General features: G+C 43.6%; 1 protein-coding gene across 1 annotated transcript in view; it reads right to left on the bottom strand.

Moving 5' to 3' along the window:
* Window positions 1-9,453, bottom strand: part of SEC63 (SEC63 homolog, protein translocation regulator) — a 60,284-nt gene extending 50,831 nt beyond the window's left edge. Inside the window, exon 1 of the mRNA XM_027895416.1 lies at window positions 9,278-9,453. Coding sequence (XP_027751217.1) covers window positions 9,278-9,401 — 124 coding nt within the window. The 5' untranslated portion in view covers window positions 9,402-9,453. The remainder of the gene's footprint in view (window positions 1-9,277) is intronic.
* Between the last annotated feature and the right edge of the window lie 3,912 nt (window positions 9,454-13,365).

The raw sequence follows: 13,365 nt of genomic DNA on the forward strand, positions 1-13,365 counted from the left end.
CTGACAAAACCATCAGTGGGAACAACTATACTAAATTTTAAGCTATACATCACCTAAATTATCACATTTATAGTAGAGCTGGACCTACAGGTGTATTGCAAAACTTTAATGTAATCTGAGAAGAATCAGGAAACTGGACATTTTAATATGGAACGACACCCACGTGGGTCAAGGTTAACAACTTTAGATGAAACCAACAACAATAATGCTGGGCTCCAAGAATACACATTCTTAATTATAAGGTTGATTTTATCAGTTTCGTGTGGTAGGAAACAAGAATCATTCAATCCAAAACAAATGTAGACGAAAGTCACTTAGCGTATCACCAATCACTAAAAATGCCTGTGTTCAGTGTTGTTCTGATGCACACCTCGAAGAAACTATAATAAAGGACTGAGTTAGCGGACACAGGGATAAGTACCATACATCCAGTTATCATCAGTGGGGCTTCGTGAAGGTGAAGTCCTCTAAAGGAAGTAAACTTACGGAAGAGGAGATACTACTGATATAGTCTGTGCTTTCCAAAAGGCTTTTGAAAGGTTCCTTGCTGAAGTCTTTCAGGACAACCATCTAACTATTGCAAAAATAAATATGTGACTAGAAGACAGAGTGAACGGCCAACAGAAGGAAATCACCAGGAGCTCTGCAGGAATTGCACCTACAACACTCACATTTCACTAACAAGTAACCTGAGCAAAAGAGTGAGAAGTAAAATAAGGCTTCTGGATGATTTTAACCCACTCTGGGTAACAAGGACAAGGGCATCCTCAAGAGTCGTAAAGATCAAGTGAGTACACTACAGAACGGCAAGCGAAATTCAGGGTATGAAAATGTGAAGAGCAATGGGAACTATCCTAATGTTATATATACTACGGTGAACTTGAGGCTGACCATTATCTCTCAGGAATGCAGTTTAGGTGTTGTGAAAAACCGCCCTGTATAAACCTCAGCTGAACGTTTATTTGTTATAAAAATCACGGCAAATGCTTAGAGCATTCCTATGAGGAAAGGAGGGGAACGTTATTCCACCACATAAGTTTGAGGCACGTACAACCTCAAGTATGATGCCCTGTCCTAGTCTCCACCTTTCAAAGAGGGGCAACTAGAAAACATTCGATTAAGGTGAGCAAGGGTCATCAAACATACGAGAAGATTTATGTTCAAGATATAAGCTACAAATCTTCCAGGTGGGAGAGAGTCAAGAGCAAGGAGAGGTAATAGAAGGCTGTAAAAAACCTAAGTGACAGCCAGGACAGACAGAACTGAACGTTTACTGCCTCTTCCAGTAGAGGAAATAAGGATCGTCAAGTAACATCAGAAGATGGTGCAAAACAAAGAGGATTATTTGCAGGGCGGGCAGCTGAGCTGGTGGTCCCCTTGCCATAGGATGGTAGAGATGCTATAATAAAAGAGTTGCTGAGCTGAAAACCACTGGAAACGGAGAACGTGCAAAGGAAGCAGCATTTATGCTTGTCCTGTTATTCCTTCCTTAAGGCATACACTTCTGTAACACCGCATAAAAGAGACACCTGACCTGACCCGGAATATCCATTCCTTTGTTTCTAAAGAAAAAAGGGTATTTGAAACTTTATTGGTAAGCCTTTGCAGAAGCCACAATCCTTGCAAATATTCTAGTTTCAAACAGTTCATCCAGCAAACCAAGATAAAGGAATCTTCTGAATTTAAAAAACTTGTAAGCAATTTTCTGTAAAAGGGGAATACTAAGTGAAAATCTGAAAACACCTCTTCAATCTTCTTAATCGTACAATTATTTAAAAACTGGAGCAGACACTAATCTTTTTGCTCAGGTAAGAAATTAAGCACTTATTTTGGGGCTTCTCCCTGTTCTTAGTATGTTCTAGCCAGCATGGCCCCCCTCACCACGAAACAGAGACACGTGGGTGTCAGGTCCTGGCTAATAACTGAGGGAAAGGTCTGCAAACCTCACAGTGGGAGAAGGTAGCACTGCAGGGTCACAAGGACACAGCAGAAACGTAGTTTATACTTATTCAAATTGCAGCAGATCTAAACCCTTCTTCACAAGCATGAATTTGAAGAACAAATAAAAAAAAAAAAACCTCCACCACAATCAAGCAAACGAAACAAACCAACCAACCAACCACAAAAAAACCTGTTCATTCCATTCTTTGTCATTTACCTTGCTCCTCTCTCAAAATTCCTGCTCCCCCTGTCAGAATGGTTTAGCTGCTCCTGAGACCATAACTGAATCATCACACTTCACTATTGAATTTATCAGGTTAGATAGCACCAACTTGAATTCTCTAATACGTAGCCTGTATGTCCTGATAGTTTAGTATCATCTGTGTGAGTAATGAAGATACCCTTGAAGCAAGTATTAAATGAACAAGGTGTGTAATAAAACTGAGGACACAGTTTACATAAGCTTCCGTAACAAAGGTTGAATTTTTTAAAAATAAAAACTACTTTATTTTCATGTGCATACAGTGGAAGTAAAGTTCTTGTAATAGCTTGGTCTTCAACTTGCCACAAAAAGCTCTTCAGAGTTAAGTGTTCTGGAGAATTTTGAAACTGCTCAACTAATCTCTAACAAAGGGCTATTAATTTTATTTTACTGCTAGGAAGCCACAGTGCTCATAATAACATTACAATACTTAAAAAATTCCATGAAATGACAGGCTTTTTATTTTCCCCAGAAATAACAGAGCAGTTTGGATAACTCTATACAAATGCTTTGTTTTGAAAAATATTTTTAGAGATAATTGCTAGGCACTACCAGTGACATCTCATAATGTTTGCCCCTTCTTCAAATGCTTCTCAAAAAAACCCTACTGCTTCAAAATAGCAATATATAAAAAATTTACCAAAATAGCATTAAACATCACAATTACATTGTATTCTGCCTTTTAACAGTCACCAAATAAGCTGTGTTTTTCTGAACTTAAAATGGTTTAAGTCAACCATGGTACACTCAACCTCTCAGTACCTCAAAAATCTGAATTTATATGTAAGAAACAGTTCTTAAATGCATAACTGTGTTTCACTGACTCTCCTCCCACTTCCTGACACAATGATGAAAGGTTATATTAACAGGAAAGGATAAGCACACACACATATGGGCACAAAATGTTTATATTCACAGATATCAAGTTTTCACACTCGTGCTTATCCACCGCAGTAGCAATGAGCGTGGCATCCTGTGGTTTTATCCTGTCCTTTTATCCTGTCCTTTACCAGCATCCTGTACTTTATCCTGTATTAGCAAATACCAAAATGCTGTGAAATACTTCTGGAGTAAGCTTAATGAGATTTCAGTCAGCTGTGGCCATGAACAGGCATCACAATTAACCCACTCCAACCAATCTTATCTCACACTAGAGGATTAGAAGCAGCACAGAAGAATTTTACCAGGAGTGGAAGCAGCATCTCCCCCAGCTGCTGTGGGATAGAAATGCTCATTAATCCATTCCAGATAAAACAGAAGAATCACTGCCTGCATTCTCTGCACTGGCTTGAGTCACATCTAAGTTGCAGACTCACTGCTTGTCCTTAGAGAGCCAAATAAACTTTATAGCCTCTGCTCCCTTACTTTCATCTTAAAGCAGGGGATTATTATGAATCTCTGAAAACAGCCTCAAGATACACAGATGAAAAATGTACCAAAAAATTACAGAGAAACCTTCATATTTACACTACTACATAGAGATACCTAGTATAGTGGGCAGGTATACACAGAAATATGGTTCTTAATACAGAAAATCTTTCTCAGGTCTTCTACTCAAGGTTTTGAAAGTGGGTGTCAAGTACTGCCTAACTATAGAAGTATGCAAAAACCACCACTGCTTCAAAACAGTATTACAGCTTATTAGGTTTCAACATTACATTATAGTCCCCCTTTTAATAGCCACCTAGTAAGCTGTATTTTTAAAATGTTGCTGCACTCTGCCCACCCTCAAAGCAAAAAGGCTGGCCTAGAACCAGAGCTCTCAAACTGCCTGTGCTACTTCCTAGAGGCATGGCATCTTCAAAGATTGGCAGGGAATAGCCTCTTTTAGCCAGATTTTTTTAAAGGTATTCTTTGTATTGACCCAGTGCTCTTCAAAAAAATTTTACTACATCTCAAATAGAAACGCTTGTTTCTGTTTGAGGGCAGAGTGCAAGGGAAAAAGGTTAAAGAGCAACAGAACCACATATAGCCAGGGCTCCCCAACAACAACAACAACGCCCCCCGCCCCCCAACAAAAGCTAAACACAAACAACCAACCAAAAACAAACAAACAAAAAACCACACACACACTCTGTATGGATCTCTATTATACTGAAAGTACACTGAACAGCTTTTATCCACTTCATATCATTACTTTTTCCTACATACAAAAATGCAGCAGATCTTTTTCATTTTTTCTTTTTTTCCTTTCCTACAGCAGGTTTTTCTATTCTTACACTTCCAGAAGGAAGATCTGTGTTCCAAGCAGAATAGCTGCTACAGCCTCTTTTCTATTAGAGACTGCAAACTTTTATTAATGGTATCCCTGCCTTCATAGCTGTTATTCTTGGGGGGTTCCAAACTATTTTCAACATCTTCTTTTTGTTCAAGTTACTGTAAAAGACTCAGAATAGAGACATTTATTCTATCCAGCAACTTTGTAATACATTATGAATACCAAATTACCTAAAACAGGATAATTTATTTAACACAAACCTAAAGAAACTAAAACCAATAGATAAAATGAAAAACTTCCAGATAGATGCACTTAACTACAAAGCACATCACAGCCTATGACCACCTGTTTGAGCACAGCTTTATGAGTCTCAGTTCAGCAGCACAGGTGGAAGTCAAAAAGTACACGAAGTTCAGCAAACACATCAGCATTGTGCAACAACTGGCAAATTATCCAGCTAAACTCATTCACCTCTTGCTCTCCATTCCCTTTCTAGATTCTGACATTTAATCTACATAAGCCTTCACTGAAACTGGTTCAAAGCAAGTCCAACGATAGGAAGATACTTTGATGGGCACTCCTCTACCCCAAACTGCTGAGAAGAAAAACCATCTTTTCTTCAACTCTTGCAATTAATTTGTTGAAAGACAACTTAAAAATTCCCATTGCAGAAAGTACTTTCTCATTAAGAAGCAAATCTGCACCAGCATAACTTTTTAGCAATCATACTTTTTGTTCCAAATTGAGAGCACTCCTTGCAATAGTTTTCCTCACAGTAATTAGGCTAAATTTATACTAGTATTTTCCCAAAACAGAGGTGATCCAGAAAAAAGTATCAAATTCTTTCAGTAATAAAACACATATATGTTCTCAAGATACCAGTCAAGGATAAGCAATTATAGCAGTTTCACCATCACCTGAAGCCATCACCACCACTGAAAGGATCAATCTTCTTCCCTCACTGTCACATCCTGCACCACCCCCAGCATCTACAAAGTCCTACCCAGAAACTCACACACATCAAAAGTAAGACTGAAAGAAGAAAAAAAGAAGAAAAAAAAAAGCAAAAATTAATCTTAGCTAAAACAAGTTTCTTCAAGTCACCCACACTGCTCGGGTGCTCTATCTGGCACAAGGGAGGGTGAGAAATAAAACTTACTGTGTTACAGCACTACTACCTCGATGCAGTTATGAAACTGCAGCCCAAGACACAAAGCTGTACAATTAACCTTTTATGAGAGCCTTATTAGCTCTAGAGTGAACACCGAGGAGGCAAAGTCACTGGGATAAATGCAGTTTAAAAAGTAAATTATCTGCTTGTTTGGTTTATCAAAGCTGAGGTAATGAAATTATAGGACAGTTCACAGGGTGACTAGCACATCACAGCAAAACTCTCCCAAATATTAGCAGCAACACTTCACATGGACTCTCTCAGAACGTCTGGAGGAGGCAGGTTTAGACACTCAGGAAATAAAAGCAGCTCAAATTTTACTCAGGACTTTTGAGACACAAATCTTGCTGTTCTTCCCAAGAGTAGTACTGAAAAGGCCTTTCAGAAGTTTATTTTAAGCAGCACTAACAGCAAAATCTTAATGGCTATCCTACTAAAAATCTGACATCAGGCAACACATTTTGAGTTTCCTTGGTGTAGTAAAGCAATATAGATACAGTCTTACTCTCCAATCTTCACTAGAGCGAAAACAAACACTGAGGTTTCGGGGGTTTATTTATTCTATGAGCATTTACTACAAAACTGCAGCACAGAACAAATCCTAGAATGCTACAGGCCATCAGCAATTTCCAGATTTTTGCTGTTCCTCTCCCTCCACTGGCACTCTCTACCTGTATCACACACCAGCAATCCACGGCAGTGCACTTGTAGAAGGCAACTGCAAGCACCAAAGGTTCGACCTCCCCGCTAAAAGCATTATGCTCTTGCTTCAGACTAGCTCTAGTCTCCTCTTACAAAACAATGTGGCTGAAGCTCATCTTCCAACCTAGTTTTTACCAAAAAAGGAATCTGGTGTGTGTCTTCTGGAAGCTCTGCTTTGCATTGCAGAAAGGGTCTTGAAGCAAGGAGGGCAGGCATCTGATCTGCTTCAAAAGTTCTCTCTGACCTGCTCTTTTCTCTGCCTGCAGGCTCTCCTCCAGCTGCAGCTGAAACAGCTCACCTGTCCAGCTGCACTTCACCAACTCCACCCAGGGCCACAAAGGCTGGGTTCTCCAGCACAGGCATGGCAAAACACAGTTCCACAACAAAAATGTTAGTTAGTTCTATGCACAGAAAGCACAGGTCTCGCCAGAGCTTATTCAATTTGGTCCAGCACTGTGCCCCTCTAGTTGGAAACCCTGCTCTAAATGAACATAAAAATAAACATCTCATGTCAACATCCAGATATTCCTGCTTACTAAAGGAATCGGGAACTAACAGTGCTGGAAAACTTCTCAAGACATAGGCCTTCTCTCAGCTTCTGAAATGTGTGTTTTGGTTTTGTCTTGGTTTGTTGGTTTTTTTAAAATAGTGAATTACTCTGAAAACATAAAGTCATGGCTGAACAATCTGTACTTGGCATCATTATAAGGTTTTAATTTATTCTTGAAATCTGGTTCAAATGCCAGGGCAGGTATGGTTGAATTAATACAAAAAGCTGTGAGAAAACTACTGAGGGGATTTTGCTGGAAATGAGCCACCCAGGAGCCACACACTTAAACAACTCAAACAACACAATATTTTACTACTTAGCAGACTTACTTAGTAAGATCTTACTTCATAGATCAACATTAGTTCCCAATGTTGATCTGCACAACACCTCAACTCTTCATTTAAAAAAGAGACTGCAGAACAGAACTCACTCAGGAGACTGCAGGCACACTATTAATCTATATGCTAAAAATTGGACTATATTCACATTTTAAAATCCATTAAGACAATTATGAGGCAGAAATCATTCTTTCACTTCCATTCATTGCTATGCCTGGTAATTTTCACCTCGTTGATTCATTTTTTTTGTACCAAGGGCATAATAAAATTTATCTTTTGTTTTGGAAAGTACGGTTTGATATAGCCTTGTAAGAATCTAGCACTAATTGCAGCACAATATGCAACAGGCCCTCCATATACTGGACAATGCTGGATAGAGGAAAGAAATTAGTAATGTGTAATGGCAGGCCTATTTGAAAACTGAGTAAAATCCATACAGCCATATTCCTAAATCAGGTTTTCACTACCTGCCATTCTGTAAGGATATCTGAAGATCAAATATGTAAGGCAAGTAAAGTGTTTCCAAGTTCAACAGCATTTCTACAGCTTCTCGTGCTTCTGTCAGCCCCTTGAAACTGAAGTTAACATCACTGAGTGTGCCTGCTGGCCATACCATTCTATACAGCATCTCAAGTAAGTCACAACCATTTTCCCAAGAAGCAGCTCTTCAGAACTACAGAGGAAATAAAGCATTATTCAAGAGAAAGAGCAATTTTCTCCCCCACTGCCTCCCACCCTTCACCAGAACAAAAATAAAACAAAAATACTGAGTTTTGGAAAAAGGTTACAGAAGTAATCTCCTCTCTCCTATCCCCTCTTCCTTAAATACAACCCAAAGATTACAAAACATCTTCAGCAACAGTAACGCCTCCCTCTTGCAACAGTCAGGACACAGAAAGATGAGACAGAGAAACCTTTCTTTTCAGCAGAAAGCACTAACCCCTCAGCCATACAACAGGTAGTATCTGGAGGGCAGAGACCAATCCTCCAAAGAGGTCCTGTCAGAAGTCACAGGCACATCTGTCAGCAATCAAGACTGTGAACAGCTATTATTTAGCACCAAAACATTTGTTGTCTTACTCCCCAACAGAAGGCACAGGATTAAGGTTTCATTGCTGAGTACTTCTTTTACATATAAAACTAAGTTAAGCAGACCCTGGCAAGCCATTTAAAACGGCATCAAAAACACCAAGTAGGCATCAGATACTGAACGTAAAAAGATGCAGGGAGCAAAAGGGATTCTTCACAGATTTCAAGACACAAGTGTTCTTAAGAGGTCCGCAGGTTTCAGCCGTGGGAACCAGCATCAAGCATCCCTGGTTTACTCAGCGTTTACTCCTGCCTTTAAATACAATTTCTATAGCCTTTTTAATCTCAAAACGGCAGTTAAAAATGTGTTCCCGTGCAGCCCATATACCAAAACGCCTTCTCCTTCCAAGAATAGAGGGATGCAGAAAAGACAAAGACGAAATTTACTTTGGAAACGAAATTCTGAACTATCAGGAGAAACTTTCTAACATTGCTCGGTGATACAGAGCATCACCTCGAAGGCTGGAACTGAAATGTAACCCTTCGGACATTTAACCGCGACTTGTAGCGGGGAAAAAAACTAAATCCGATTTTCACACTCGCTGTGACCTTATGGCACAAAAAAAGCAGAGCCCAGTAACTTTTCCTCTCCGGCCTCAACTCAATAGCTTATTCTCTTCCCCGTGGCTAAAATTTAGGTCACCCGCCCCGAAACACTCCGGGAAGGCAGGCAGGCAGGAAAACCCAAGCCCCGAACAAAGCCCCGGACCCCGGCGCAGCGATGACTCTGCAGGAGCAGCGGCGCGGAGCCGGGCGGGCTCGGGGAGGGGGGCGGCCCCTCGGACCCCCCGGGCACCGCTCGGGGGCTGACGGCGAACACCCCGCGGGGGCCGCCGCCGCCCCCCCGGGGTGGCGGGGCAGGGCCGGGCCGGGCCGGGCCGGCCGGGAGCCCCCACCGGGGCGGCCCCGCCGCGGCCCCGGCCCGGCCCCGCTGTGCCGCGGCGGGGGGGATGGCGGGCGGAGCGTGCGAGGAGGAGCCGGCCGTGCCCGGGGCCGGGCCGCTCACCGGCGTGCTGGTCCCGCGGCCACAGGTAGTAGGTGGCGGGGATGACGATGAGCCCCACGAAGCTGGTGAGGAAGTAGAAGAACGTGTTGCCGCTGTCGTCGTACTGGAACTGCTGCCCCGCCATGGCCGCGCCGCCCGCCCGTCCCCGCCGCTGCCGCCGGCGGCCCCCCGGTGTCGCCGCCCCGGGGCCGATCCAGCCGCTCCGGGATCCCGCGAGATCCCACGCTCCCGCTCCCCCGCCCCTTCCCGGGCCAGAAGGAGACGTGTCACTGCTCAGCCACCATAGCCGAGACCGTGGCGTCACAGGCCCGCCCGCCCAAAGCCCCTCCCCGGCCGCTGGTTGGCTCGTCGGAAAGCCCCTCCCGTCGGGATCGGGGGATCCATCACGGAATCGCAGGATGGGGAAGGCTGGGAGGGAGCTCAGTGGGGCGCATGGTCCGGCCGGCCTGCTCAGACAGGGCCGACCTGGAGCACATGGCACAGAATCACAGAACTGTTCGGGTTGGGGGGGGAGACCTCTGGAGATCATCCAGTCCAACCCCCTGCCAAGGCAGGGTCCCCTGGAGCAGGTGACACAGGAACTCATCCGCGTGGGTTTGGAATGTCTCCAGAGGGGGAGTCTCCACTGCCTCCCGGAGCAGCCTGTTCCAGTGCTCTACCACCTTCAGTATAAAGAAGTTCTTTCTTACGTTGAGGGGAAACTCCTGTTTATGGCCGTTGCTCCTTGTCCTGTCACTGGGCACCGCCCTCTCGGCACCTGCCTTTGGGATATTTACATGCATTAATGAGATTGCTTCTCAGTCTTCTCAAGACTAAACAGGCACAGCTCCTTCAATCTCTCCTCACAAGAGAGGTGCTCCACACCCCTCATCATCTTTGTGGCCTTCTACTGGACCCTCTCCAGTAGCTCCTTGCCTTTTTTTGTACTGAGGAGCCCAGAACTGGATACAGCACTCCAGATGTGGCCTCACCAGGGCTGAGTAGAGGGGGAGGATCAACTCCCTCTTCCCAATGCACCCCAGGACACCATTAGTGCTCCTGGTTGCAAGGTCACACTGCTGGCTCATGGTCAACTTGTCATCCACCAAGACTCCCAGGTCCTCCTCCACAAAGCTACTCTCTAGTAGGTCAGCCCCCAGCCTGTACTGGTATTTGGGGTTATTCCTGCCCAGGTGCAGTACCTTGCACTTGCCCTTGTTGAACTTCAGTAGGTTTCTCTCCACCCAATTCTCCACCCTATCAAGATCCCACTGAATCTATTCAGCAGTACAGGATTGCATCCAGATGGTTCTTGAATATCTCCAGTGAAGGAGACTCCACAGCCTTTCTGAGCAGTCTGTTCAGATCACTCAGAATATGATCACTCACACAGTAAATAAATTCTTCCTCATGTTCAGGTGGAACTTCCTGTGCATCAGTTTCTGCCTGTTAACTCTTGTCCTATTACTTGGCACGGCTGAGAAGAGCCTGGGGTAAAGAAAATATTTCAAACATGCTAAAGTTCTCAGGATTTGGAGGGTGGATCCTCATCAGCCATGTGAGAAAAAACATTTAAAATGTGTCTAATTCTGACTTCAGTTGCAGGAATGATCATACTCTGCAAGGGGCTGTGACCTTAAAGGTGTGAAATCAGAAGGCAGGTACTGTGACTCATCGCAGCGTTAATGGCAAGTTACCTCTTTGAGGTAAACAAGGTTGATAATCAAGTCCATTCATGAGAATGTGCCCATCTCTATGGCTCTAGAGGCCAGCATGTGAGCAACTCATAACCACGATCTCATACAGATCTCACAGCTTTAGTACTTGTAAGTTCAGGCTATGGGAAAATGTGACACAGAAGTAAGTCATGGCATCATGTGCAAGGGGAGCATTAGGCATTCCTTAGGAAGAAGTTCTGTCCCAACATTAACAAAGACTGATGTGGGAAGTGGAGATAAAGGTAAGACAATGCCACAACCAGTGAGTGGCACCAAATGTCCTCGTGCCATGATATGGTAATCCACGAATGGAAGAAATCTCTAATTTTTTTTCTGGGAAAGGATTTTGTGTTAATTTAAATGTTTTAAAATAAAAGATCCTATTTTTTTTTTTCATTGATACTCTTTGTAATTGCTCCCAGTTAAATCCTTTTAAGGTTCACAGGCAAAGTTTAAGATATTTCCTTCTGTGTCTTTTGCTACATGCACTGAGTATTGCACACGCTCTGCAGTGATGGCAACTCTTGCAGTAGTTGTTTTGGAAGATACCTGAGCGTATGAAATCCACCTCCCTCTGGGTTTCTAGTCCTTAATGTTTTACAGTGAGGCAGTGAAAAGCTTCTGTACAGCAAATAAGAAGTAAGACAGGTAAAAACCTACACACATAGTCAACCCAGTTTTGTAAGCAGAGGGAATGCTCTTTCTCCAGCTGTGCTCATCTGCTGAGTTTGTTACTTCAGTCAGATAAAGGGACAAAGCTCTCAAAGACGATTACATTTCTACAGGTTTTGTGAAAGCAGCCTGTTAGATGAGGAAGGCTTGTGAGTGCACCAGCCTGAAGGACCAGCAGTAGGTGAGCCAAGATCTTACTAGACACAGTAAAATCCACGTGGGAGGTAGTGTGAGTAAGTGCCCTGTAGAAAATCCCTGGTCCATGCCTTCAGCTGATCACAGGAGCCCGAGCAGGAGAAAAGCAGGCATCACTCATCTTGCAGATAATCAGGTGGTTTCTTAATGTCATTGTTTAAGAACCCAGCTACAGATTTTCTAACCATTGTTGGCAACATCACTCCTTTGTCCCACTGGTGTGTGAGGGTGTTGGTTGCCTGTGGCATTAACTGACCTAGCAAGGAAATCCTAAGGGTATGCTTTCAGCCTCATCCTGTCTCTGCCTTCTCCCTGCCAGCCTGTTCTAGCTATTAGCCAGGAGCCACTGGAAATGAGGGCCTGAAAAAAATAATTCTTACTGTCGGCACCAGTATGCAGGTTTCCCCAGCCAAGAGAGGGGATGCCCCATAATTGAATAGTTGTGAACAGAGACCATTCTAGCCTAAACCCTAACAGTTTATTTGAGTGCCTTTCCTTACACACTTGATTTTCCTATAAAAAGTAATGGTGAACCCTTGCATCTCAGGAAAAGGGAAGAAGCGATGTTGCTTTTTCCACTCATGGCCTGTCTGGAAGGTCACCCACGTAAAATAAACTCCAACTGCCTGCACTTGAGGAGCAACTTCGTCCACTGGAGGTGAAGATACCATTATGGCATCTCCTAAGTAGATAATAATTTCTAACCTAGAGGAATTTGATTTTCCCCAAATGCTCTCAAAATTCTTTAAGGACCTGTTGTATCAACTCACAGAAGTGGCCTTTTTTGCAACACAGCTCCCTCATGCTACTAGGTGTCGTAGTGGGCTTTTCCACACGGGCAGGGTCTGCAGAGATGGGTTCTGCAGCTGTGGGAGCTGCTCTCAGCATCTCATGGCACACTTGGCCATCCACCTGGCTTCCCTTCAGCACCCTGGACTGGGTTCAAACTACTCATTGTTACACACATGGTCATTTGCTCAGTGGTTTCACAGCTATCAGCACCTCTCCTGCACATCCACTGGTGACATTTCTGATCTCATGGGAGACTGCGGGTCGCTGACCACCTCTGCTGAGTGTGCACCTGCTTTTGTCAGGCTTAGTTACAAGAAATGCAGCTGGCTGAATTCAATCCCACCTTAATTCCACAAAAATTCCACCACAAAAGCCAGAGACCCAAATCACTGTCAGAAGAAAGTGCGCTTTGACAAGATCCCATAATATTTGTGGAAGAAAAACAATTACAAACCTGGTATGGTGCCAAAGATGACAGTCAGACTGGTTTAGTGGATAGGAATGATGAAACTTAGAACAATTTAGCCATAACGGGTACGTGCTTTCCAAACAGAATGGAAAACTTCATTATTTTATTGTAAAAATGGAAATTACAATCAGCAGATACGCCTACAACTGGGGGAATTTGTGTCCGATACGTCATAACCTTCACAATGTTCTGTGAGTTGGTGGACTGCCTTCCTGCAGCTGACAGTCCGGAGAGCGGGGATCTCCAGAGGGAATGTTTGGCCG

The sequence above is a fragment of the Empidonax traillii genome, unplaced genomic scaffold (assembly GCF_003031625.1).
Source record: "Empidonax traillii isolate 1590-97213 ecotype Southwest subspecies unplaced genomic scaffold, ASM303162v1 scaffold16:size2589160, whole genome shotgun sequence".
In the NCBI taxonomy this organism is placed as follows: Eukaryota; Metazoa; Chordata; class Aves; order Passeriformes; family Tyrannidae; genus Empidonax; species Empidonax traillii.